The 23744-nt window shown below is 41.7% G+C and overlaps 1 protein-coding gene across 5 annotated transcripts in view; it reads left to right on the top strand.

The window, feature by feature from the left end:
* LOC143127216 (uncharacterized) overlaps nt 1-23744 on the top strand; it is a 57864-nt gene that overhangs the window by 31570 nt on the left and 2550 nt on the right. For 3 of the 5 annotated variants that reach the window (XM_076288560.1, XM_076288555.1, XM_076288559.1), the window contains 8 exons: nt 3054-3107; nt 3769-3804; nt 13121-13165; nt 13425-13490; nt 14514-14579; nt 19737-19799; nt 20206-20247; nt 22205-22246. In XM_076288560.1, the coding sequence (XP_076144675.1) occupies nt 3054-3107; nt 3769-3804; nt 13121-13165; nt 13425-13490; nt 14514-14579; nt 19737-19799; nt 20206-20247; nt 22205-22246 (414 nt within the window). Of the gene's footprint in view, nt 1-3053; nt 3108-3768; nt 3805-13120; nt 13166-13424; nt 13491-14513; nt 14580-19736; nt 19800-20205; nt 20248-22204; nt 22247-22526; nt 22583-23744 lie in introns of all 5 variants that reach the window. The other 2 variants (XM_076288557.1, XM_076288556.1) reach the window with 2 other exon arrangements.

Here is a 23744-nt window from a genome sequence, read left to right as displayed (position 1 = left end):
AACTCCGCACCATGAAACGGACTGGCTGCCGACTTGAACGTCTCTTCAAACGCACCCGCCTTACTGTTCACGCTGAAGCATACAAACATCACATCTCCTCCTACCGCGACGCACTTCAAGCTGCTAAATCCGCCCACTTCTCCACCCTCATCAACAGCACCAACCGAAACCCCCGAACCCTGTTCTCCACCGTCAACAAACTACTCCAGCCGCCGGACATCAACCCACCCTCCTCCCCGGATCTCTGTAACTCTTTTCTTCATGCCATCAACAATAAAATCACCCAAATCAACTGCTCCCTGACTGCCGCCATCAGTACTGCATCCTCTAACCCCCCCCTAATCTCCCTCACCCTCCCTATCCACCCGCCCCCTCCTTCTCTCACTGCCTTCTCCCCCGTTGACTCCTCGCACATTTTGGATATCATCATGGCATCCAAGTCAACCACTTGCTCTCTCGACCCCCTCCCAACTACTCTAACCAAAGCCTGCCTCCCTGTCCTCATCCCCCGCCTCACCACCCTTTTCAATCAGTCTTTCTCCCTTGGTCATGTTCCCGCTGTCTTCAAACTTGCCTCCATCACCCCCATCCTTAAAAAGCCCACCCTGGATCCAGCCAACCTCTCCAACTTCCGCCCTATTTCTAATCTGCCATTTTTCTCCAAAACACTTGAACGCATTGTTGCCGCCTAACTCCATACCCACCTCCAGTCAAACAACCTCTACGAACCCCTCCAGTCTGGTTTCCGTCCACTCCACAGCACTGAAACTGCCCTCGTCAAGGTCATCAACGACCTCCTCATCTCTGCAGATTCCGGTGCCCTCAACATCCTGCTACTACTCGACCTCAGCGCAGCCTTTGACACGGTCAACCACACCATCCTCCTGGCAAGGCTGCGCCAGCTGGGTGTTGAGGGCACCGCACTCGATTGGCTCACTTCCTACCTCACAAACAGGCAAGTTTGTCTCCCTCTCTGGCCACTCTTCCACCCTCTCTCCTGTTACACAGGGGGTCCCCCAGGGTTCAGTCCTTGGTCACCTGCTCTTCATCTGCTACCTTTTCCCCCTTGGTCACATCATCCGCAAACTCAACCTTGACTTCCACTGTTATGCAGACGACACCCAGATTTACATCAGCACCAAATCCACCTAAAACCCTCCCCTCTGCCACATTGAAACCTGCATCTCCACAATAAAATCATGGCTGACCCACAACTTCCTCCAACTCAACAGTGACAAAACAGAACTCCTCCTCATAGGCTCCAAATCCACCCTCAATAAAACTGGTCCCATCTCACTCACCATCGGCACCTCGACCATCACCCCCTCCCCCCTGGCACGTAACCTTGGCGTCACCCTGGACCCCACCCTCTCCTTTGAACCCCATGTCAGATCCATCATCAAGACCTAATACTTCCACCTCCGCCGCATCGCTAAGATCCGACACTGCCTCTCTCCCTCTGCTGCCGAATCCCTCATCCATGCCTTCATCTCCTCACGTCTGGACTATTGCAACTCCATTCTCTCTGGCATCACTTCTCACACCCTCCATAGACTCCAAATGGTTCAAAACTCTGCTGCTCGCCTCCTCACCCACACCTGGTCCCGTGAACACATCACTCCTGTCCTCTTCGCTCTCCACTGGCTCCCCATCAAACAACGCATCACCTTCAAAATACTCCTGACTTTTAAAGCCCTCCATCACCTGGCCCCGTCCTACCTGTCCGATCTCCTCACCCCCAATTGACCCTCCCGTGCCCTTCGATCCTCCTCCACACTCACTCTGATCACCAAACCATCAAGACTCACAACCTTTGGCGACAGAGCCTTCTCCTCAGCAGCACCCCGACTCTGGAACTCTCTCCCCCAATCTGTCCGTGACTCCCCCTCACTTTCAACATTCAAATCCCGTTTAAAAACATACCTCTTCTCGCAAGCCTACGACCTCCCCTACCCACAACCATAACCTGTGACTGTTATTGTTCATGTCTTGTCCTCGATGTCTGTATTATTATTATTCATTCCTCATTCCATTACTGCTCTTGTCTTTGATGTTTGTACCATTATGATTTACTTTTTAATCATTAATTCATTGCTGCTCTTGTGTGTGTGTGTGTGTCTGTGTGTGTCTGTGCGTGTGTGTGTGTGTGTGTGTGTGTGTATGTGTGTGGTACTGTTGTCCTTCTCTGTTTCCCAATTCTGTAAGTGACTTTGGGTCTTTGAAAAGCGCTATACAAATAAAATGAAAAAAAAAAAAAAAGGTTATTAATTTTATTTATATGTAGCCTATGTTTAAGCATACCTGAGTGTGTGATGTTTGAGGGGGTGTGCTGCTTGATTAGTCTTTGCTTTCCACAGGTGCTCAGTAAGTTACAAACACTCGTCTACTTGTTTTGGTACAATGTCACTTTTGCTATGTGTTCTTGCTTATCATAGTGATTTAGCAATCCTCTTTTACCCTTGTCCTATTTTTAAATTGTCAGATTGATCCAGTTTTATCCATTTGCAGTCTGTTCATAAATACCATATATTAGTCGCACCTATATATTAGTGTGATGAAATTACGCATAGCGAGTCAGTACTTCTACCCCTCAATTTACTCTTAACTAAATCACAATTCAAATGTTAAATTGTTTTCCAGTTTATGTACAGAGAATTTCCCTTTGATGGTATTGCCACAAACTTTACAGTTTTACAATCCAAACCAATTTGCCCATGTAGACATTTGCCAACCCTTTCCTTTTCACACACCATTTATTGTGTGTGTTGTGGATTTTGTTTTCACCTAGGTTCATCTCCCCTACATGTGTTTATAATGCATGTCTTTACATTACTTAGCCTTCACACCATACAGTAACTGCTGCTAAAGTGTGTCTGGGCTGTAATGTTTTTTTTTTACCATTTGTGTTTTGACACAGATTTTCAATAGATTGGACATATGGTTACACTTGACACAAAATAGTTTGTGTTATATTCAATCTATGTGCTTTCACATGTAACATGTTAATTTCATTACGTCACTGTACACACTAATTGTACATGTTATCCTGACAGGACTGAAGGCAAAAATGGAGAAATTAAAGAAAAACGAGGGAAAAAAGATGAAAGGTAAATCAGATCTGATAAATTAAGTCACAGGTAACTTACCCAAGCGCTAATTATGAGAAGTAAAGCTTCAAAAACCCTTCAGCAGAGATTTGTAACTGACCCAAGGCGAAAAGTCTGTGTACCTCCAGAAAACATTTGTAACTGTTGAATATATTTGTTATGGTAAAAGATTTGTAACTGTAGGTTGATTTGTAGCTGTAAAACTGATCCGTACCCACAGAATAGTGTAAGTGTAGTGCATATTTGTACTGATCCGTACCCACACTGTGAAGTGTAGTGCATATTTGTAATATTGGTAATATTATTATTGGTAAAATATTTTTTACAGTTACAAGTATTTGTACAGTTTCAAAATGTGATAAGCACATTCAAAACATATGAGTCAATTCTGATTCCATATGTTTCAAAATCTTTCTGAATCCATGTAAGAAGAATTATATGTTCTTGAGGAAAAAGGGGATCCTACTCTGTACATGGTATACATAAAACACTGGCCACCAAACGTTTAACTTTATATAATGTATCTATAGGTTTGGCTCCGATTGTGTGACAGCTCTGATGTGTTGTGATGTGATGTGTCAGTAAAAAAGGAGGATGGAAAGCATGAGTTAAAACAATTCTCTGGTGATTAGTAACCATGAATTTACATGTTTTCTGGCAGAACGAGGGAAGGACCAGAAGATTGCAGGATCTCAAGGTAATGACACATGTTTGAAGAAAAAGTGAAGGCAGGGTGTGAACATATTGTATGAATTGGTATTTATACCCTTTGTTGCCATTTTTCAACATACTGCATACCAGTGTTGTAGTCAAGTCACTATGCCTCGAGTCCGAGTCCAGGTTCGAGTCCCCAGTGTTCAAGTCCAAGTCATTAAAAAAAAATTCCAAGTCAAATCCGAGTCGAGTCCACTACTCATCCGAGTCAAGTCCGAGTCGAGTCTCTATTGATCCACGTCGAGTCCGAGTCGAGTCTATTGATCCACGTCGAGTCCAAGTCCAGCACTAAAGTAAGCATAGCTTACATGTCGTTCCATTTTTTCCCATTGCAGAAGAAATCCTTAAAAGCAAAACGGACAATCTTCTGTCTCCATGCAGGGGTGCCATCACTTGTGTGAAAGTAGTATTACCAAATTTCTTGCCAAACCCAATGTGTTGTATTTATTATATCGGAGAGAATACCATACCATAGCCATACCATAGCCTATAGGCCTACTCATAATAAATGAGCAATCCACATCCCAATCACACACGCCATTAAGTCACATTATGCTGTTACTGACTGCTGACAATTGTACTCTGTAGGCAGTGTTATAGAAGAGCTAGATGGACGTTGGAGTAGGCCTATTTTGTAAGAGGTAGTGTGGATCATAAAAGGGCCTCCCCCGGGCATTTAAAAAAACATTCTGGCTGTTAAATAGTCTACATAATTTTAGCGCAGTTTGGGAGAGACAGAAACAGAGCAGGACCCATCTTGGTAGCTTCTTTCTGACTCTCGTGACTTGAACACTGGCTACCTGCAACTGCATAATGTTATCACTTCACTGACACTATTGAGACATATTTCACGTCAACAATGGAGATGAAAACTAGCTTTCGGTTAACGGAGATGCAGATCATCTGCCTAATTAATTTCTTTGCGCAACAGGACACATTCTACGTTCATTTCAGCGAGATGAGTGAAATAAATGTTTTTTAAGCTGCCATCGCCATGGCTACTATTTGCTACGATATTCATCTGTTAGAAATAGAACAAGTTGCTATTTCCATTTTTTCGTGCAGTGGATTAGGCTATCAAATCGCTCGTTTGAACAGTAACAGTAATCCACTTCATTCGTGGTTTTAGATATAGTTGTTTCTGGCCTACCCACGAGAGGTTCAGTTTGTCAGTTTCACTTGCGCAGACACGTAGGCCTACATTGACACTCTACATGGACACTCTACTAGGCAATTTAATGTTATGCTTCTATATTTTATGACACCAAAATTAAGAAGTATGCTATATCTTGATCGGGTAAACTTTTAGTTTATTTTTCTTTCGATCCGATAATAGCCTGCTGCAAATTAACAGACAGAAGCACGGCAGGATACGCCCCAAATGAAAATGAATGAATGGAACCTCGCTTCTCGCGTCAGTCAGGAAAAACACTGTTCACCAAGTCACGATGATCAGCTATCCAGCAGCAGTGTCAGTGTGTGATGTTTAGCCTAGGCTGAGTGTAATCTTAGGTAATGTCATGTCATGTATGAGAACTAATATTGCCTGGCAATACTACATTGAAATGGCGGCGGCCATGTCTCCAGGCATTTTGGTGTTAAAGTTAACGTTAGTTTGCTTTGCATGAACATGACGTGACTTGCGATATATGACACGAAGCAGTAGTCTAACATTCCCTTGCACTAAAATTAGCATTACAAATAATTTAGATATTAAAATCATATAGCAAATTATAGCCTAATGACATACTACAATTATAGCCTTATGATATATTAGAAAAAAAAGTCGAGTCCTTGACGAGTCATCGCAAGTGCGAATGCACGAGTCCGAGTCCAAGTTCGAGTCATTCAGTGCTCAAGTCCAAGTCAAGTCACAAGTCTCCAAATTTAGCTAATGACTCGGACTCGAGTACTACAACACTGCTGCATACCCATTGTGTTATACCCAATGTCAAATTTTAAAAAAAAAACTAAAAAAGTTATAAAGTTACATGTCAATTGCAAGTCTACAATGCCAGGCAATGTCAGAGACATCATTCTACCTATTATAAGTCAGTGGATCATCAAAATTAGTTTGAAGCTGGTTAAGCATGGTGTTGTTCAGAAGTGCAGAGTGTTGCTTTAAACGCTGTGGGTAATGAACACAGTAACAGCAAGTGTGTACTTGGCAGCACTAACAATGGACAAGATCACAAAAGCAAGGGAGTGGAGGAATGGGACTTAAACATGCACTGCATTTGGAACATCCCCTCATTCACTACACACTATACCAGAGGTTCGCTATACACTATACCAGAGGTTCGCTATACACTATACCAGAGGTTCGCTATGCACTACACCAGAGGTTCTCAACCTTTTTGGGGCTAAGGCACACCAGAGAATAAACCAAAACACCGCCAAGGCACACCAGCTTATCGTTACTAAAGTATGCCACACACACTATTATCTAGGCAATAACAGGAGTGTTCATTCTCATGCCCAAATGTTTCTCTATACAGTGCAGGGCTCCAGAGTGCAACCAATTTGGTCACAAAAAATTTTCCTGGGTCGCACTGGTGCACCTAATGTCATAAGGTTGAGCGCCTAGACTTTCCTCACATCTGCTGTCTCTCCATGAACTAAGCGTTTGTTCTCCTTTGACTAGTGGTGCATGGTGCACCAATACTGCAAAAGTATTGCAATACCCTGAAATTAAAAACCTCACAATACCTAATTGGGGGCCAAGCAGCGAAGCTGCGAAGGCACCCATTGAGTTACTAGCTTTTCCTATTATTATGACCGCCGCGCAGTTTCTTTTTTTTTCTTTTTCGCATGCCCAAATTTCCGTCAATGAGTCCCGGGACACTGAAAGACCGGGGTACATGAAACTTGGTGGGCATGTAACCCCACATGGATAGCATGGAACCATCTTTTTTCGTTTTGATCTGTAGCCCCCCCGCTGGACTGGACCCCCCGAAAGGAGGGTAGGGCAGACACAGTTTTCTGTGAATATCTCGAAAACCATAGGGTTTAGGAGGACCTTTTTTTTTTTGTATGTTGATCTCAAGGGGCCATGTCAACCCATTCCATAACCACTCATTTCATGTATAGCGCCACCTAGTTAAACATAAGAAAGTAAAAATGAGGTGTTGTAATTGAAGGTATCTGTGACCTAACATAGTCAAAACTGCACGAAATTGGAAGTGTAGGATCATTATGACACCCTCTGTATGCACGCCAAATTTTGTGGAATTCCGTTCATGGGGGGCCACACAATAAATTAATTTATGTTACTATACACCAACTGGCCTGTAGGTGGCCGGAGACAGTTTTCTGTGAATATCTCGAGAACCGTAGGGCCTAGAAGGTCCACCTTTTTTATGTATGTTGGTCTTAAGGGGGCATGTCAACCCATCCCATTACCACTTATTTCATGTATAGCGCCACCTAGTTAAAAATTAAAAAGCAAAAAATGTGGTGTTTTCATCACAATATCTCTGGCTGACAATGTCAAAACTGCACGAAATTAAAAGTGTAGGATCATTATGACACCCTCCGAATGCATGCCAAGTTTTGTGTACTTTCGTTCATGGGGGGCCTTACAATAAAATAATTTATGTGTACATTTAGTGACGTACACCAACAAAGATTCCCGGGACACTGAAAGACCGGGGTACACAAAAATTGGTGGGCATGTACCCCCACATGGATAGCATGGAACCGTAATTTTTCGTTTTGATCTGTAGCCCCCCCGCTGGACTGGACCCCCCGAAAGGAGGGTAGGGCAGACACAGTTCTCTGTGAATATCTTGAGAACTGTAGGGCCTAGGATGACCATTTTTTTTCGTATGTTTGCCTCCAGGGGTCATGTTAACCCATTTCATGTGCACACATGTGCACAAACAGATACACACACACACACACACACACATACATTCACAGTAATCATACGTATGACACATACTCACACAGTAGACATATGTACGCTTGCATGCACAGGCACATACGCAGGCACACACACAAGCACGCACACACACACACACACACCCACACACACACACACACACTCACACACACACACACACACACCCTTGTGAGTGGATGTCCTGTCGAAGTGTGCACTCTTGAAGATGAACATAATGAGCATCTGTAGGCGCTTTTTTCAACGCGGTTTGTCGCTAGCCTAACACCTGTTTCGAGTCCGAGACCCCGACCACAACATCCACGTCCACTAGTGAGGACTGCCTGAGGCTAATATGCCTGATGACTGCACTACGAGAGATACCTTCTCGGTGTCTGGTGAGAGATTACATCTGTGGGAGCTGACTGTGAGCTTTTGAGTGTTAGTTGAGCTGAACTGTCATCCGACATCTGGATGTCGACGTAGTGATGCTAGCTAGCTAACTAACTAGCTATCCACTATCGTCAACCATCAAGACGTCAACGCACAAGCTGTGTCAGGATTTCACCTTGAGAAGCTGCTGGTATGAACTTTTACATCGTCTGCCAAGGGAACTCAAACTCACCGTCTGCCACCGCCTGCCAACTTTCACACCTCTGCCATCTAGCTGCAGGCCTACGTTTCGCCACTGGACTGTCCAGGAGCAACGTACAGGAACATCATGCAAGGGACTTTTTAATCACCATGCCGGAGAGAAGAGAGAGCCGCCCACCACCACGGCCACCGCCCCCTAATCTGCTGGCTGATCTGCTCACCGGGCTGAAAGGGGACTTGTGGACTAAACTGCTAGCGAAGCATCATCACCTGCCTGCGGACTTATTGAGTGTTTTTCTGTTTGTCTTTATCTTTGTCTGCATGAACGCTGAGTCCGTTTGTTTGATGTTTTATGTCTGGTCTTGTTCTCTAAGCCTATTGTCTTTGTAAAGACAGGCTTGCTTTACTGTCACTGTCTATTTGTCTGTCTGTTTATTTGTGTAGCCTATGTCTTGGTGTGATGTCACAGGTACGCTGGTGATTACGCCGCTCTGTCCGGCACCTGTCTTGTGTCTTTTGTTATTTTGTAAATTGTTTGTTTGTCTTGATGTCACGGGTACGCTAGCGACTACGCCGCTCCGTCCAGCATTGTTTGTCTTTATGTGTCAATGTCTTGTGTGTGGAGCGCTTTGGATTGTACTAAGTACATGTTAAATGCGCTTTATAAATAAAAATGAATTGACTTGACTTGACACCCACACATAACATAAACATAACACAAACAATCAAGAATTTCTCAGAATTATGAATAGGCAAGATGGAGGTGGGGTTGTATAAAATTAATTTTACTTGTGAAATCTATGAACTAATCATGTTTTGGTACTTGTTGTCTAGCAGATACCAGGGAGAATTGAGTGTGGATAATGCAATTTAGTGAGACAGTTAGAATCATATAGGCCTTTCAGCGTGATTTCTTTTTGTGGAAAAAATGTGCTGGACTGGGCGGCGGTCATATTTTGTACCGCTCTGCGGTACATCTAGTTATTATTATACCTCCGCCATTGGAGTCTATGGCAGCCCATAGAACGCCTGGCTAAAAAGTGCAGATTTTTTGGCAGAAAGTTTCGGGACACTCCACTGACCACTCACACTCATTTACGGACCTCTAAACCCAGCCATCTAGCGCCACCAACAGGTCAAAATCTGGCCGAAAATTGAACTGCTGTGTCTAAAGTTATGAAATTCGGCACACTGATTCAGCACTGTCCCATGATCACTCTCACCATTTTACAGAACTCTATGCCCAACACTCTAGCGCCGCCAATGGGTCAAATCTAGATTGCATTCACGCATGTGACCATTGAACGGTGCGTCCGATTTTCACATATCAGGCACCGTTGGAATCCCTGGACCGACCTAAGTTCAATGACCCCTATTACGTCACTTTCCGCCATATTGTACCTCCGCCATATTGGATTTAGTCCAAACTCTACGAAAAGTTTCAGCGTTCACAAATTTCATCCGATTTTCACGGAACTTGGCGGAGATGATCTTGTGCTCGAGCCGCACAAACGATACTTGTCAGATTTTTCAATTTCATTTTTGTTTGCCCGTGACAGCCAATCAAATATGGCAATGAAGCGCCAAACAGGAAGTGGACTAACATCTCTGTGGCACTTTGAGTTAACATAACAAAACTCGAAACCCTTAGTCAGGACACTGTCCCAATCACTCACAGCAATTTATATGCATATACATTGAACACTCTAGCGCCACCACCGGTTCAATGCTGGACATGCGTTCATGCGCGTGATCCTTGACTCTTTTGTCTGATTTTCACAATTGAGGTAGTGTCTGAATCCTTGGACCATACAGAGTTCATCGACCCCTATCCTATCACATTCCGCCATATTGGACCTCCGCCATATTGTATTTAGTCCAAACTCTACGAAAAGTTTCAGTGGTTACAAATTTCATCCGATTTTCACAGAACTTGTCAGAGATGACAAGTTCTTCAGACCGAGCCGCACAAACGATACTTGTCAGATCTTTTAATTTCATTTTTGTTTGCCCGTGACTGCCAATCAAATATGGCGATGAAGCCACAAAACAGGAAGTGGGCTAAAAAAACTAGGAAATTGGAATCATTTGGCCTCTATAGGGGTGCTGTAATAAAGAAAGTGAGCTCACATCTCAGCAACACTTTGGTGTTTGAAGTCCAAACTTGGTAGAGGCACATGGTAGCTGATTGTGAGAATGCACAAGGACATTGGTGTAATTTGGCTTCTTGCTGTGAGTGCTTGCTCATGCCATGGCAACGCCATTCCTGGTAGAGCGCACTGCTTGGCCCCCGCATTGCTGCTTGCAGCTATATTTGTATTAGTATCGATATAGCCTACTTTTAAGAATGACAGTCGTGCGCTTCCCGTAGCCTATGTGTCTTTTCTCCTCACACGCACGCAGCTATGCAGCTGTCGTGATCCGAGCGAGTGGCGATGTAGATTTGCTGACTTGCACCTCTCAAGTTTGTGTTGCTAACCTACCTAGGCTATGGAATTTAGTTAATTTAGGCCTACTGTTGAGTTTTCCGAAATAAGCTACACAACCTATTGGCAAACGTTTACATCTTGAGAGAGTTCCTTCTAGGTAACTGTTAGCTCACGCGTCATGTCTATCATTAATGTAGTGATGATTTCAACAATATCATAAAAAATTTACATTGCAAGACACTTATCTCTTCTATGATCCCATAAATGTTTTCTTTGACTTGTTAGTTTTTTTAACATTTATTTTATCAAATGACATAGAAAACATAATGAATTGCATCCATATATCCTTGGACGATGCGCAACTATTTTCCTCTAGCCTAAAACCATGAGAATGAAAGCTCATTACTTTGACGTTCCTCTTAAAGTGACAGGCGCTCAATAAGACCTACACACCACCACTGTATTAAAATTGAAGACAACTGTAATAGTTTAAAAAATCAATATTAAGTATTCAAATTACTAAATATGTTTAGCTATTAGTAATTATGCAGATCATACAATACTATACATTATTAACAAAATATATAAAGTTTATAAATTCCAAAATATGAAATAGAAACATATGACAAGCCATCATTTTCCATGTGTGTGTGGAGGATCGAGCAAAGACTAGGATCGCCACTGAAGTGAATGATCAAAGTATTTAATATTACTGATGTCGTCAAGGTGGTGGAGGCCCCAAATCAAATCAATACTGTGACTAGATTTGGTCGCTCACATAAACTTTCCCTCTATGCCGATGACCTCCTTCTGTACATTTCTAACCCTGCCCCCTCGCTGCCAGCTGTTCTTAACATCTTTGAGCAGTTTTTGAAGGCTATAGGGTTATAAGTTAAATCTGGAAAAAAGTGAGTTATTCCCCATTAATGTCCTTGTGAGTGAGCTTCCAAACCAGCACATATTAGGAGATCTGTGCTACAGCTGCCTAAAACCAAGGGAGGTCTAGGTCTGCCCAATCTCCGTCAGTACTACTGGGCCTGTAATATGAATTAGCTCCTTTATTGGGTCAACAACCAAAACCTTGAGAGTCAACCTTAAAGCGCTATCAGTCTATGTATCAGCTCAATGGCTTAATGTTGGCGCTAATGGAACAAGTATAGTATAGTATATATACTCTTTTGATCCCGTGAGGGAAATTTGATCTCTGCATTTATCCCAATCCGTGAAACACACTCAGCACACAGTGAGGTGAAGCACACACTAATCCCGGCGCAGTGAGCTGCCTGCAACAACAGCGGTGCTCGGGGAGCAGTGAGGGGTTAGGTGCCTTGCTCAAGGGCACTTCAGCCGTGCCTACTGGTCGGGGTTCGAACCGGCAACCCTCCGGTTACGAGTCCGAAGCGCTAACCAGTAGGCCACGGCTGCCCCCCACAACTTAGTGTTACAACTTAGTGGTAACAAGTCGTGTATCTCGTAAACTAAAAATGCCTGGAATGTTACCAAACTTCTACAGTAGTACAAATAGGTTCTGTAAAACGAGGCATTGGAAAGTTTGTAAGTACACCAGGAGTTTATTTAAATAACACTTGCCTGATGGCTTCTATTCTCTGCTGCTAGCTACCGCTGCGTCAACGTTACTACGTGATTTGGGAAAAGCCCGTAAAAGTCCTGGCAGAAAGCAATTACGTAAACGTTTTTTTGGTATATCCAAAGTTTTTACTATTTTTTTCCGAAGTGTTTACAACTTAGTGTTAACTAATCATTGTTACGAATTGGTACTACATCCTAATGCACTGCTTTCTGCCAGGACTTTTATGGGCTTTTTCAATGCCTCGTTTTAAGAGGACAGAACCCATTTTTACTACTGTAGAAGTTTGGTAACATTCCGGGCATTATTAGTGGGGTAATTTACGAGATACATGACTTGTTGGGCTGATACATAGACTGATAGCACTAACTCGACCAATGTTCAACCGAGGGAAAATAAGCTTCTGGGGGTGTGTTTGGCTCGCGGACATCGTGCAAATGACCATAGGGTGTAATTCACACCGAACCATCACTTTAATATCAATATTATAAGGCTTTGTATAATGTCAACGACGAGAACTCTTTTGTTTGTCAGTAAGAGGGTGTTGTAGTCTTGGTAAGTAATCTGATTCATTTATCAAAATGTTTTTCATATAAGTTGCCTTTAAAATGTTAAGTCAACTTAGTTGTAGATGGAATGATACAGTTACATTTACAGAAGCAGGACTGTGGGTTTTTTGTTGAAACAGTGAGGGGCAGTTTGCTGAATTTGGCAAAAAAGTGTGCAAGATTAACATTGCAGACTGTGCTTTAATGTATTGATTGTGATAACCTGATGTACATTTTTTAACATAACTGTTAATTTATAGCCGATGTGGAGATGCCTCTATTTCAACCGAAACTGGAGAAAGAAGGTGAAGATATTTGAATGTTATTACATAGACACAAGTAACAGCAAATCTATAGAATGGTTAATTTTTCCTAAACAAATCCCCACAGACAGAGAACATAACTTACTTAAACATAAAGTAAAACATTAATTTAAGATTAATTCTTCAACATTGTTACTATTTAATTAGGCCTACAGGATGTTTGACACATTGCCTGTAGTTTAGTTGAGTTATTCTCTACACTGAAGGATAATAGTTTCTCTTAACTGTTAATTTATCAAAGGGGTGGATCATCTGCTGAAGATACTGGATGAAATAAAGTCGTCTGTCTCAGATCTGGAGAAAAAAGGTGAAACCATTTTAATAAACACAAATAGACACAGAAGTAAACACCAATACAAATTGACACAGAGAACAGAGTTTAATAAAACTTATGTAAAATATAAACAGCTGGCATTATTCGACAATATTGCTCTTAATATAAGCCTAAGTGATGTTCGACATTTTTCTGTAGTTCTGTTGTGTTGATATTCTTTACTTGTGTTGATATTCTGTTTGATATTCTCTACACTGAAGGATAAACCTTTCGGGCTTTATGCCTTTAATGATAGGACAGTGGAGAGTGACAGGAAGCGAATGGAAGAGAGAGCAGGGGTGGGATCCGGAAAGGACCACGAGACGACGGCGTACGGTGCAGGTGCCCCAGCCAGTTGCGCCACAGCTGGGGCCGACCTTTCTTCACATTTAATTTGATACACAGTGTTTATTTATTGGTAGCCAGCAGGTCTAGTAACTGTGTGGTTAGTAACTTCATCCCGAACCCGGAAGAGACGTATTAGCAACTGGGTTTTAGCCACGCCATGAACACGTCCCTATCTTAGCTGCACAGTCAAACACAACATGGGTTATACTAGTGCTGTGACCTGGATGGGAGTGCAGTTCAGAGGGAGTGTGTAATGTCAGGTAGTGACCTGAAGATGTCAATGTTATAGCCTAGGGCATTGCTCTGCCTTTAGTAGAAGCTATATATACACCGGATGTAGTGTAGTTCAAGCTGGCAAGTTAATAAACTGAACACTGAAGAACTCACGTGTGAAAGTCGTATCAATATATGCCTGTTAGAGATAGTTACAGACATTACAGAGTAAATGAAAGGCAGCCAGAAGGGTGGTATGCAGTGAGTAACCCTTCCTCCTGACACTTTAAGAGACTTGTAGCGGTGCTAGCACCCATGGGTTAGCCTCCTTGATAGCACACCCACCTCCCAATCTACAAGTTAATGTGTCCAAGTCCAGGCAGGCAGGTGTGAGACTGAACTGTGCAGTCAACACAACACAGGATACTCTAACCAACTCTCAATCTGTTTATAAAGTTGCCCTGGCAGAACTGCGAAACCAGGTGGCTGAAACAACAAGAAGACTCAATAATGATAAAAAAGGTAATTCACTTAGTTTGAATTGTTGACATATAGAGATAGCACTGAAACATAATTTAATTACATATATGTGCAAATAAAATATTTTTATATATATTTACCACTGGCAGTTCTAAACAATGATCTGGAAACAGAGAGGAGTACGGTGGTAAAACTGGAACGAGATTCTAAGAGGATTAGTCTGAGAGTAATCATTTATTCATGTCACATGAAGTGTAGGAGTTGCATACACTCATAAGTACATAGCCGTGGGAAGTAGGGGTGCTGGGGGTGCGGCAGCACCCCCTGCAGGAAAGCACGCGTATTTATATGTCATACCACTCACGATCAGAAAAAAAAGAAGCTCTCCGTCCCCCTGTCTATTATTCTATTATGCACTAAAAAATGTTAGGCCTACATTAGACCTGGGAGATCTAAACAAAAACTAAACAAATTAACAAAACAAACCTGGGGGAGATATCCTATGACGCTAGCTTTATGGTAGCCTACGACAATATGCCATATTAAGTAGGCTAGCTGAATATTACCGTGAGTTTCCCAAGGAGCTGAACACGGGCCGCCTCAATCTTCAGCTTAAAATCATGCATAGTGTTATCGGGGAGTCTCGGTGCACCACGGTGAAAGGTGGCATGGATATTAAGTAAGCTCCATCCACAAACAAGAGCTCTCTTCAGCGAGGTAGATGAACTTATTCATTCATCTGTGTCTTTGCGTGCCTGTTTCAGTGGCCTCCTCAGAGCGTTCTTTCTCTTCTTTTTGAAAGTGTAGGTTAAAGGCTACACTGTGCGTTTATGATGCAGCATTTGTTGTAGGCTATATTTGTGATATGTGGATCAATTTAATGTAGGCTAGCCTATGAATATTGTGTTGTGTAGGCCTATGTTATGCATATGTTTTGAGTCAATGTGTTCTGTCTAATATGCTGTGCGATAGGGTCTTTAACCTGTTTTGACACCCATGTCAGAAGCGTCAATAATTATTACGTTTTATTAATGTTGGTGTTCAACAGTTTTATATTTCTCGTGTTCACCGTCGATTTCGGTGCAAGGTTACAGCAACTTTGTTACCTTACTAGTGTAGCGTCAGATAGCAGACAGTTACTTTGTTTGCGTTACTATCAATCTGTGGTTTGCGACATTTTGTCGCATTTTTTCTGTAGTGTAGCCATAATGTTCTTGACAGTGATGTATGCCTGTGCTGTGTGTCATGCAATGCCAGTATGCTGTTGTCCATTAACAGAGAAAGGCGTTTAAATAAAATACAATAACTTTTTTTAACACCCCCCCCCACACACACTACAGCACCCCCAACCAAAACTCACTTACCACGGCCCTGCATAAGTAGGTGCATGACCTTCTCTACTGACGGGTTTCTGCAGCTTAGCATGAGTGTCAATCTTAAGTCAGTGAAGGGAGATAAAGAGCTACAGCCTTGGTTAAGTCACTCAGTAGGCCTTGTCCATTCCTCCGGCAGAAGACAAAATGTAAGTTGTGTCCATAACTATAGATATACGAGACCGACCAATGACCGTCACCACGGTCTACACCTTGAATGATGCCATCCCTCTACCTTTTCTCGAGACCATTATATCAACACTGCAAAAAACTGCTTATCTAATAAAATCTAACCAAGATTATTAGTCTTATATCAAGATAAAAATAACTTTTTTTTTTTCAGTATAAAGAAACTTACCTAGCGCTTTGTCGTGAAATCATTTGACTTAATTTAAGAAAAGTTTGACTTATTTTAGGACATCTCATCCTGAAAACAAGCACATTTTTCTGCCAGTGCGTTAAGCAAATTTGTCCTAAAACAAGCAAATTTGTCTGCCAGTGCGTTGAGTAAATTTGTCTTGATAAAATAAGTCAAAGTCTTCTTAAATTAGGTCAAAATGATCTTTCGAGAGAGCACCTGGTAAGACTTTTCATACTAAAAACAATACCAAATAGATTTTTTGATCTTATTATGAGATTAATAACACTTGGTTAGATTTCATTTTTTGCAGTGAACTAAGTCATGTGACTGACCTGGAGGCTGTCCTGCAGCAATACAATGCATCCAGGGACACGCCTCAGCTCGTTCCGAGCGACAACAGATGGTGAGGTCAGTCCCTTAGACCATCACTACGGTCTACACCTTGGATGAGCAATACCAAAAGTGTTGCGAGGGACTGTCAGGTCGGCAACCAGCATAAGAACAGTGGAGCCAATAGCGGCGGATGTCACATTGACTCTATAAACTCTGGCAGGGATCCATGGAGTACTCCAGGATGCTGCTGCACTTATGTCACCAAGAGCAATGGTGCCCATTAGATGGCCATACTACATGTGGAATGAGCCACTAGGCCATTTGGAGACATTGCCCAGAGAAGGTCAGAAAAATTGTCTCCACCAATTTGTGGGTCAGTGTGTAGACACTGGGTGAACCAGCTGCTTACCCCCATAGCACACAAAGCTGTCTGTGTGCGCCTGTCACAGCGTCCATGACTGGGCAGAGATCATTAAGAGCCACTTTAGCTTGGCAAGCTGGCTCAGGGCAAAATGCCTCCAGTTCAATGACAATGACACAGAGGTTAAAGAGGGTTCATCCCATAAGGGAGGAATGATGGTTTCCACCTCAAGCATGTAGCACTGATGGAGGGTGCACACAGCTCACTCACCATCTTGGTAGAGCATTTCGCCAAAGAAATTCAGTTTTATGCATCAGAAAGTTGATCAAAAGACCTCCAAGGGGAGGTTGCAAGATGGAGCTCTCAAACATCTGCCTGGACGCAGCTAGTTAGCTCTTTCAGAAACTGCGACACCATAGGGTCTTTCCCAACAGACAAACCCTCTACAGTGCCATGGGACACAAAGAGGCATAGACTTTCAAGATACTGGAGCAGCTGCCCTTCCCACATCCAAAAAAGATTCTCACAAAAAAGAATCTCACAGACTTCAGAAGTAGCCAATGACGGACTGGACGGTCTGGCATTTGGGCAGATGCCAGAAGGGCGCGGCCCCTCGTGGGCCGTTTGGGCCGGCCAATCACGGAGCGGCATGCTTGTCGGGTTTGCGCGGCCCATTTATCTCGGCCCACTATCAAGCATCAATAGTGTTACATGGCTTCGAATAAGCCATTTATCTCTTAACTCCCTTTTCCTCCTTAATAGTAGGAAACTGATCAGTATTTGTACCAGACATGAGTCTCTACACTACAGTCATGGTGACCCTCAATATTTACATCAGTCTACATTCTTTTGTAACCTTATTCAATCAAATGATTTAAAAGTGCATTGTTTGAAATTGGAATACAATAAATATGCTGCCTGTATCTTTTATTTTTATTATTGGTTTACAAAAGTTAGGCTACATGAAACAATGACTTCTGGGAATTTCAAAACCGAATGCGTCTACTTCCTTCAGCACGGGGAATTGCCGATCTAGCATGCCTTGATCCTCGGAATTTTCCCCTTATAAAAGCTAATAAACTGCCCCCAAATGCACTTCGAAACATAAGGGAATGTCTGCTTAAATTCAGTGAAGGTGCTACGGTTGAAAATCTACAGTCGGAATTGACACATCTACGCACTGGGACAGAAAAAGTCTCCTCTAAACGAGTATACAGTCAAAGCGTCGGACTTTGATGATGCCGCGGAGATATTCATGGGTTTCATCAGGTCCCTTTCCACAGGTGTATTAATCAAGCACCATGCAGTCTGCATTGATAATTAAGGTGCTTGATTTTATACACCTGTGGAAAGGGACCTGATGAAACCCATGAATAGGAAGATACAGAAATAAACCTGGTGAGCAAAATGTGCTACCTGCAAGAATTGTGCAATCTGTTGCTATTTCCTTCTCCAGCAGTTAAACCTCTTTACCTGTGCCTACAACTATATATGGTTAGCAAATTAATTCCTACTAACACTGTCATGTACTCAAGTGGCATGCAAATGGAGTTTTTCCACTCTTAAATTAATCAAGAATCGCCTAAGGACACGATTGTCACAGGATAATTTGGAGGCCTTTATGCTGATGGCGACAGAGAAAGAGGTCCTATAATGAACTTGGATGCTGATGACGTGATAGACAGGGTTGCGGAGAAGAGCGAGCTCCTTCGCACCTTGTTATCTGCATGACTGATGGGTTTCCCGTTTATCAACAAAACTACATTCGCGCGCAGCCGTGGGGCAGAAGACGCTTGGTGCCACAACGTTATAAACTTGACTTAAATAGTCGGCTGCTGTAAGCTACGGGATTTTTATATACCCCTGGTCCCCTGTAGTCTCAATGATAATAACATCTCATTTCAGGCTATATTTCAGAGTTTGCCGTTCATTTGCATTAACATCGTATTTTGTCATTTTTGGCGAAGACATGCATTCCTTTAGGGATATTGAACATATTGAACATTCTCTAATCATCGTGATTTCGAATTGGTGCAGTTTTCAGCACAAAAACTAATTTTGTTCTTTTCATGGAGAGCACTGCTCTATGCTGTTCTATGGTGCTTTCTGCCTCTTGCGCACGCGTGTTTTTGTGAGGTTGCATAGAAATCCATGTATTCTAGGCTATTCTTTTTTCATTTTCATATTTCATATTGCATTCATTTTTTTGGAGTTGTGCATTGATATATCAATGTTCTTGGTTCAGTCTCTATGCATATTAAAGTTAGAGTTCATCACCAATGGGGCTACAAACGTGTTATGTCCGTGCATGTGAAGTTATATCTGTGTGTTGCGGGCACATGCACCCGCGTACATGCGCGTCCCCGTGTGGGCCGCTGGTTGGTGAAAATGCCAGGGCCGTTTTTTAATCCCAGTCCGTCACTGGAAGTAGCACACCACTCACCGGCCAAATAAAAAAATAAATAGTCACTCAAAATCCAATTTAAAAAAAAAGTATTCGTTGTACCCGGCTATTGAATCTGGCTGATTGAAGACCAGGCGTGCTGCAGCATTTTAAATCAGCTGTAACGATCATACTACACAGAAAGGCAGCTCAGGTTTATATTGACATGCATCATAGGGCATATACAGTCATGATTTATCAAATACTTCAAACTGAGATTGCACACACACTGTACATGTACATTCGTTAAAAAGCCATTTTTAGTAATGCTATTGATACCCAGTGCTTCACAATTGATTATTTACATGTTGTTTTGACACTGGGTTAGATCTGTACGATGAGCTGCAAGCGGAGAAGAAAAAGGTGAAAGATCTTGAACGAGAAAAATCAGGTAAAATCAACAAATTATTACATCTAGAACGCTTCTACAAACTCTGTAAAGGCATACAAATATTTATTCTTTGTCGTTTACATTTTGATGTGTTAAAAAAACACTTGTAGTTCATTGATTCACATTGAGGGACCCTTCACCTGACATCTGTAAAGCAGCTCACAGGGAGAGTAGCCAGTGCATGATTGAAGAGCTTTCCTGTATGTTAAAAACATGGTTTTCAGTGTTTAGTTGGAGCATTAATGCATGTCAGTTGCTGTTAAATATCTTAATATGTTTTTCGTCTAGCATGTTTCTTGATGTGTTGGTTACAAAGTTTAACCGGTCAATCAGTATTTTATGTGATTTTTCTAATTCTCTGTGCAGGGTAATTGGTTAATTTGATTGTTTTTGATTAATCTAACAGCAGAGAAGGAAATGGTGGGGAATCTAAAAAAAGAAAACTCAGGTGAAGTCAAAGCATTACATCTTGAAGACTTCTATAAAATCTGTTATGGCATTTTATTCTTTATCATTTCCATTTCTTTGTGTTATCTAATCACTTTGTTAATGTACATTGAGCGACCCCCATGACGGCACCCTTCACCTGCCATCCATAAAGCAGCTCAAAGAAAGAATAGCCCCCTATCACACACAAACTTCCTCAGCTTGGCCTTCAGGGTTTTGTGGGAGCATTCATCTAATACATAATAATAATAATAATAATAATAATAATAATAACTAGAAAATGTAATTTCGAGGAAATTACCAGTGCATGAAAAAGCAAAACATACTGTAATGTTTGAAGGTTTCAAGACACCAAGAGTTGTTCAGTGCAAGCTTTATTGGCTGAGAACGAGGGCAGGGACACAGACACAGAACACAATGCACACAGGGCAGGTCAAGAAGACACACACACTACACCAACAGGGGAGGTCGCAGCCCCCCACACAAAAAGGATCACACATGAGGGAAAACTAAAAGGGAAACATGTTACACTAAAGACACTAACTTTACACTTATAACTTAAGAGAATAACGACATAAACCCCAAATGTTCGCTCTCGTATCCCAGCATGCCTTTCGCGGGAGAACGCTAACACTGTCTTTTTGCGCCGACGCAAAAATCCATTAACATAAAATGCAAAACAAACTTTTATTTGCAGTTGTGGACAGAGGAAACAGTTGGCGTGAGTCATATTTTATGACAACTGACAGTTGAAATGGCTGAACAGTTAAATAGTTGAATAGTTTAAATTGTTAAATTATTTAATAGGGAATTATTGTAATGAGGACTTTTATTTTGAAACAGTTGTGGGCAGAGGAAACAGTTGGCGGGAATCATAGTTGATGACAACTAACAGTTGCAATGGGTGAACAGTTAAATAGTCTGATAGTTTAAATTGTTAAGTTATTCAATAGGGAATTATTGCAGTGAGGACTTGAAACAGTTTGGGTAGAGAAAACAGTTGGTGGGAGTCATAGTTGATGACAACTAACAGTTTGAATGGCTGAACAGTTCAATAGTTGAGTTTAAATAGCAAAATTATTTAATAGTGAATTAATAGATGTGTATAGGTAGACAGTTAAATGGATGTTGATAGACAGATAGTTTAATGGATGAAGTGAAGAAAAAGAAGTAAAAGAAAATGGGGAAGAGAAAAGTGAGCTATCCAGTTCAATGGAGAGAGACACAGAGAAGAGGAGGTTAATTGGCTCTGTGATGGGGCCTAGTGGAGCTGCTGTCAGTTGATACAGGTGCAAATCAGTTTGATTAGCCCATTGTGATAGTGCCAATGCAAAGTCTATGGGGGAAAATAAGCTTGATTTATGTTAATATCTTTAAAAAAGTATAAAGTTTACCAAAACGAAAAATACATTCCTCAAGTGTCCTTTTCAAGACCTACATTACAAAGTTTGAACAGAGTTTCTACGTTAAATGGTTGAAGCTGAATTAGACGCAGAAATTTGGTGGGAGGAAGAAGAAGAAGAAGACTTCGGATAACAGAACAGTGCATTTTCATGCACTGTAATAATAAGTATCACCTCAAGCAGCAATCACCCGGGTTCAATTAGAATCACAGCAGTCACAGCCAACGGTGGATTTAGTAGCTGTAGAATATTAGAAATCGGCAGTTGTAGATCTATTTGATTTGGCAAATTATGTTGAATCAGAGGACATAAGAAGGTTTAAGCAGCGGCTGATGAGCCCAATCATAAATGTGCCTTTCATTGTCAATTATCCTATGTCAATTACGCTAATATATATTGACTGTAGAAATTGTATTGCCTCTTGGCATTTATTGCCAAATGGCACTTGGAAATGTCATCAAATGAAAAGTGAAAAGTTAAACAGGCATTTTTAGTGATGTTATTGATACCCAGTGCTTCACAATTGCTAATTTTTTTGTTATTTGACCCTGGCAGATCTAATATGCAAGGTGACTAAACTGGAGCAAGACAACTCAGGTAAAATCAATAAATTATTATATCTTAGAGACTTAAAAATGCAATGCTGTGATAGCATTACATGGTTCCTAGCTTTGCAACCCTAGGGATAACAATTTTAATTTTTATCTGACCATACAATGCAATTCTAAAAATCCCATTTCCATTCAGCAAACTCCTTGTATTTAAATGTACTGCACATGCAAACATGTGAAACAGGCATTTTTGGTGGTGTTATTGATACCCAGTGCTTCACAATTGCAAATTGTTTTATTATTTTTATATTATTTGACCCTTGCAGATTTTACCAAGAAGCTGAAAAAAAAGTTGTTTTGAAACTGAAACAAGAAAAATCCGGTAAAGTCAATAAATTATTATATCTATGACACTATCTACAAACTCATTAAGATTTTACTCCTTGGCATATTATCTAACCACTTGTAGTTCATTGATTCACATTGAGGGACCCCCATGGAGGGACCCTTCACCTGACATCCATAAAGCAGCAATTGGAAGTGTAGGATCATTATGACACCCTCTAAATGCACGCCAAGTTTCGTGGAATTCCGTTCATGGGGGGCCACACAATAAATTAATTTATGTTATTCCACTGCTTGGTTGAATTTCCCATTGTCCTACGTAATTTAGAACGACCATTAACCATATGTTATCTGCACACCTATGAAGTAGATCCATTTTTTTGGCCGTATCACACTTGTATATTAATTCGCCGAACTCGTTGTGAAGTTTAAATAAACTGTCACTTTGCATCCGAGCTGTAAAATGCAGACATTCAGAACATTGCAACATTGTAGCATATGACGGAGGTGGCTTTTAGCTAGATTGATGACAGCAGGCTAAGTAAAATAGCGATGTTTCAAAGCTAAAGTTCATCAGAATCTTGGGATACGCCCGCTTGACAACGGCAGAGATAGAACTAACGACTGGCCTTTGGCCATAGCAACCATCCATTTAGAACTAGTAACGGCAGTTTGTCCTGTGAGTTGAGAAATTAGTTGATATGTGTCGGAAGAAATTAGTTCTACAAACAAGACAGTTTTAGCGATTAAAACGTTTAAATTGTAACAGGAAATGAACACAACGCAAGTGGCAACAGTGGAATAAGCGGGATAATGGACTCCACGGTGGTCTGTTCACAGAAGCTAATGCACTCCGCTTCGCGTCGGGGCCGTTTTACAACCTCGACCGTGCATTAACTTCTGTGAACAGACCACCGTGTCGTCCATTATCCCTTACTTACTATACACCAACTGGCCTGTAGGTGGCCGGAGACAGTTTTCTGTGAATATCTCGAGAACCGTAGGGCCTAGGAGGTCCACCTTTTTTTGTATGTTGGGCTTAAGGGGGCATGTCAACCCATCCCATTACCACTTATTTCATGTATAGCGCCACCTAGTTAAAAATTAAAAAGCAAAAAATTAGGTGTTTTCATCACAATATCTCTGGCTGACATGGTCAAAACTGCACGAAATTGAAAGTGTAGGATCATTATGACACC

Source organism: Alosa pseudoharengus, unplaced genomic scaffold (assembly GCF_046254945.1).
Source record: "Alosa pseudoharengus isolate Yale_2024_CS ecotype anadromous, Long Island Sound unplaced genomic scaffold, YU_APseudo_1.1 YU_APseudo_1.1_scf_17, whole genome shotgun sequence".
Classification (NCBI taxonomy): domain Eukaryota; kingdom Metazoa; phylum Chordata; class Actinopteri; order Clupeiformes; family Clupeidae; genus Alosa; species Alosa pseudoharengus.
Note: the sequence above shows the minus strand (reverse complement) of the source record. Positions and strands in the feature narration are given on the sequence as shown.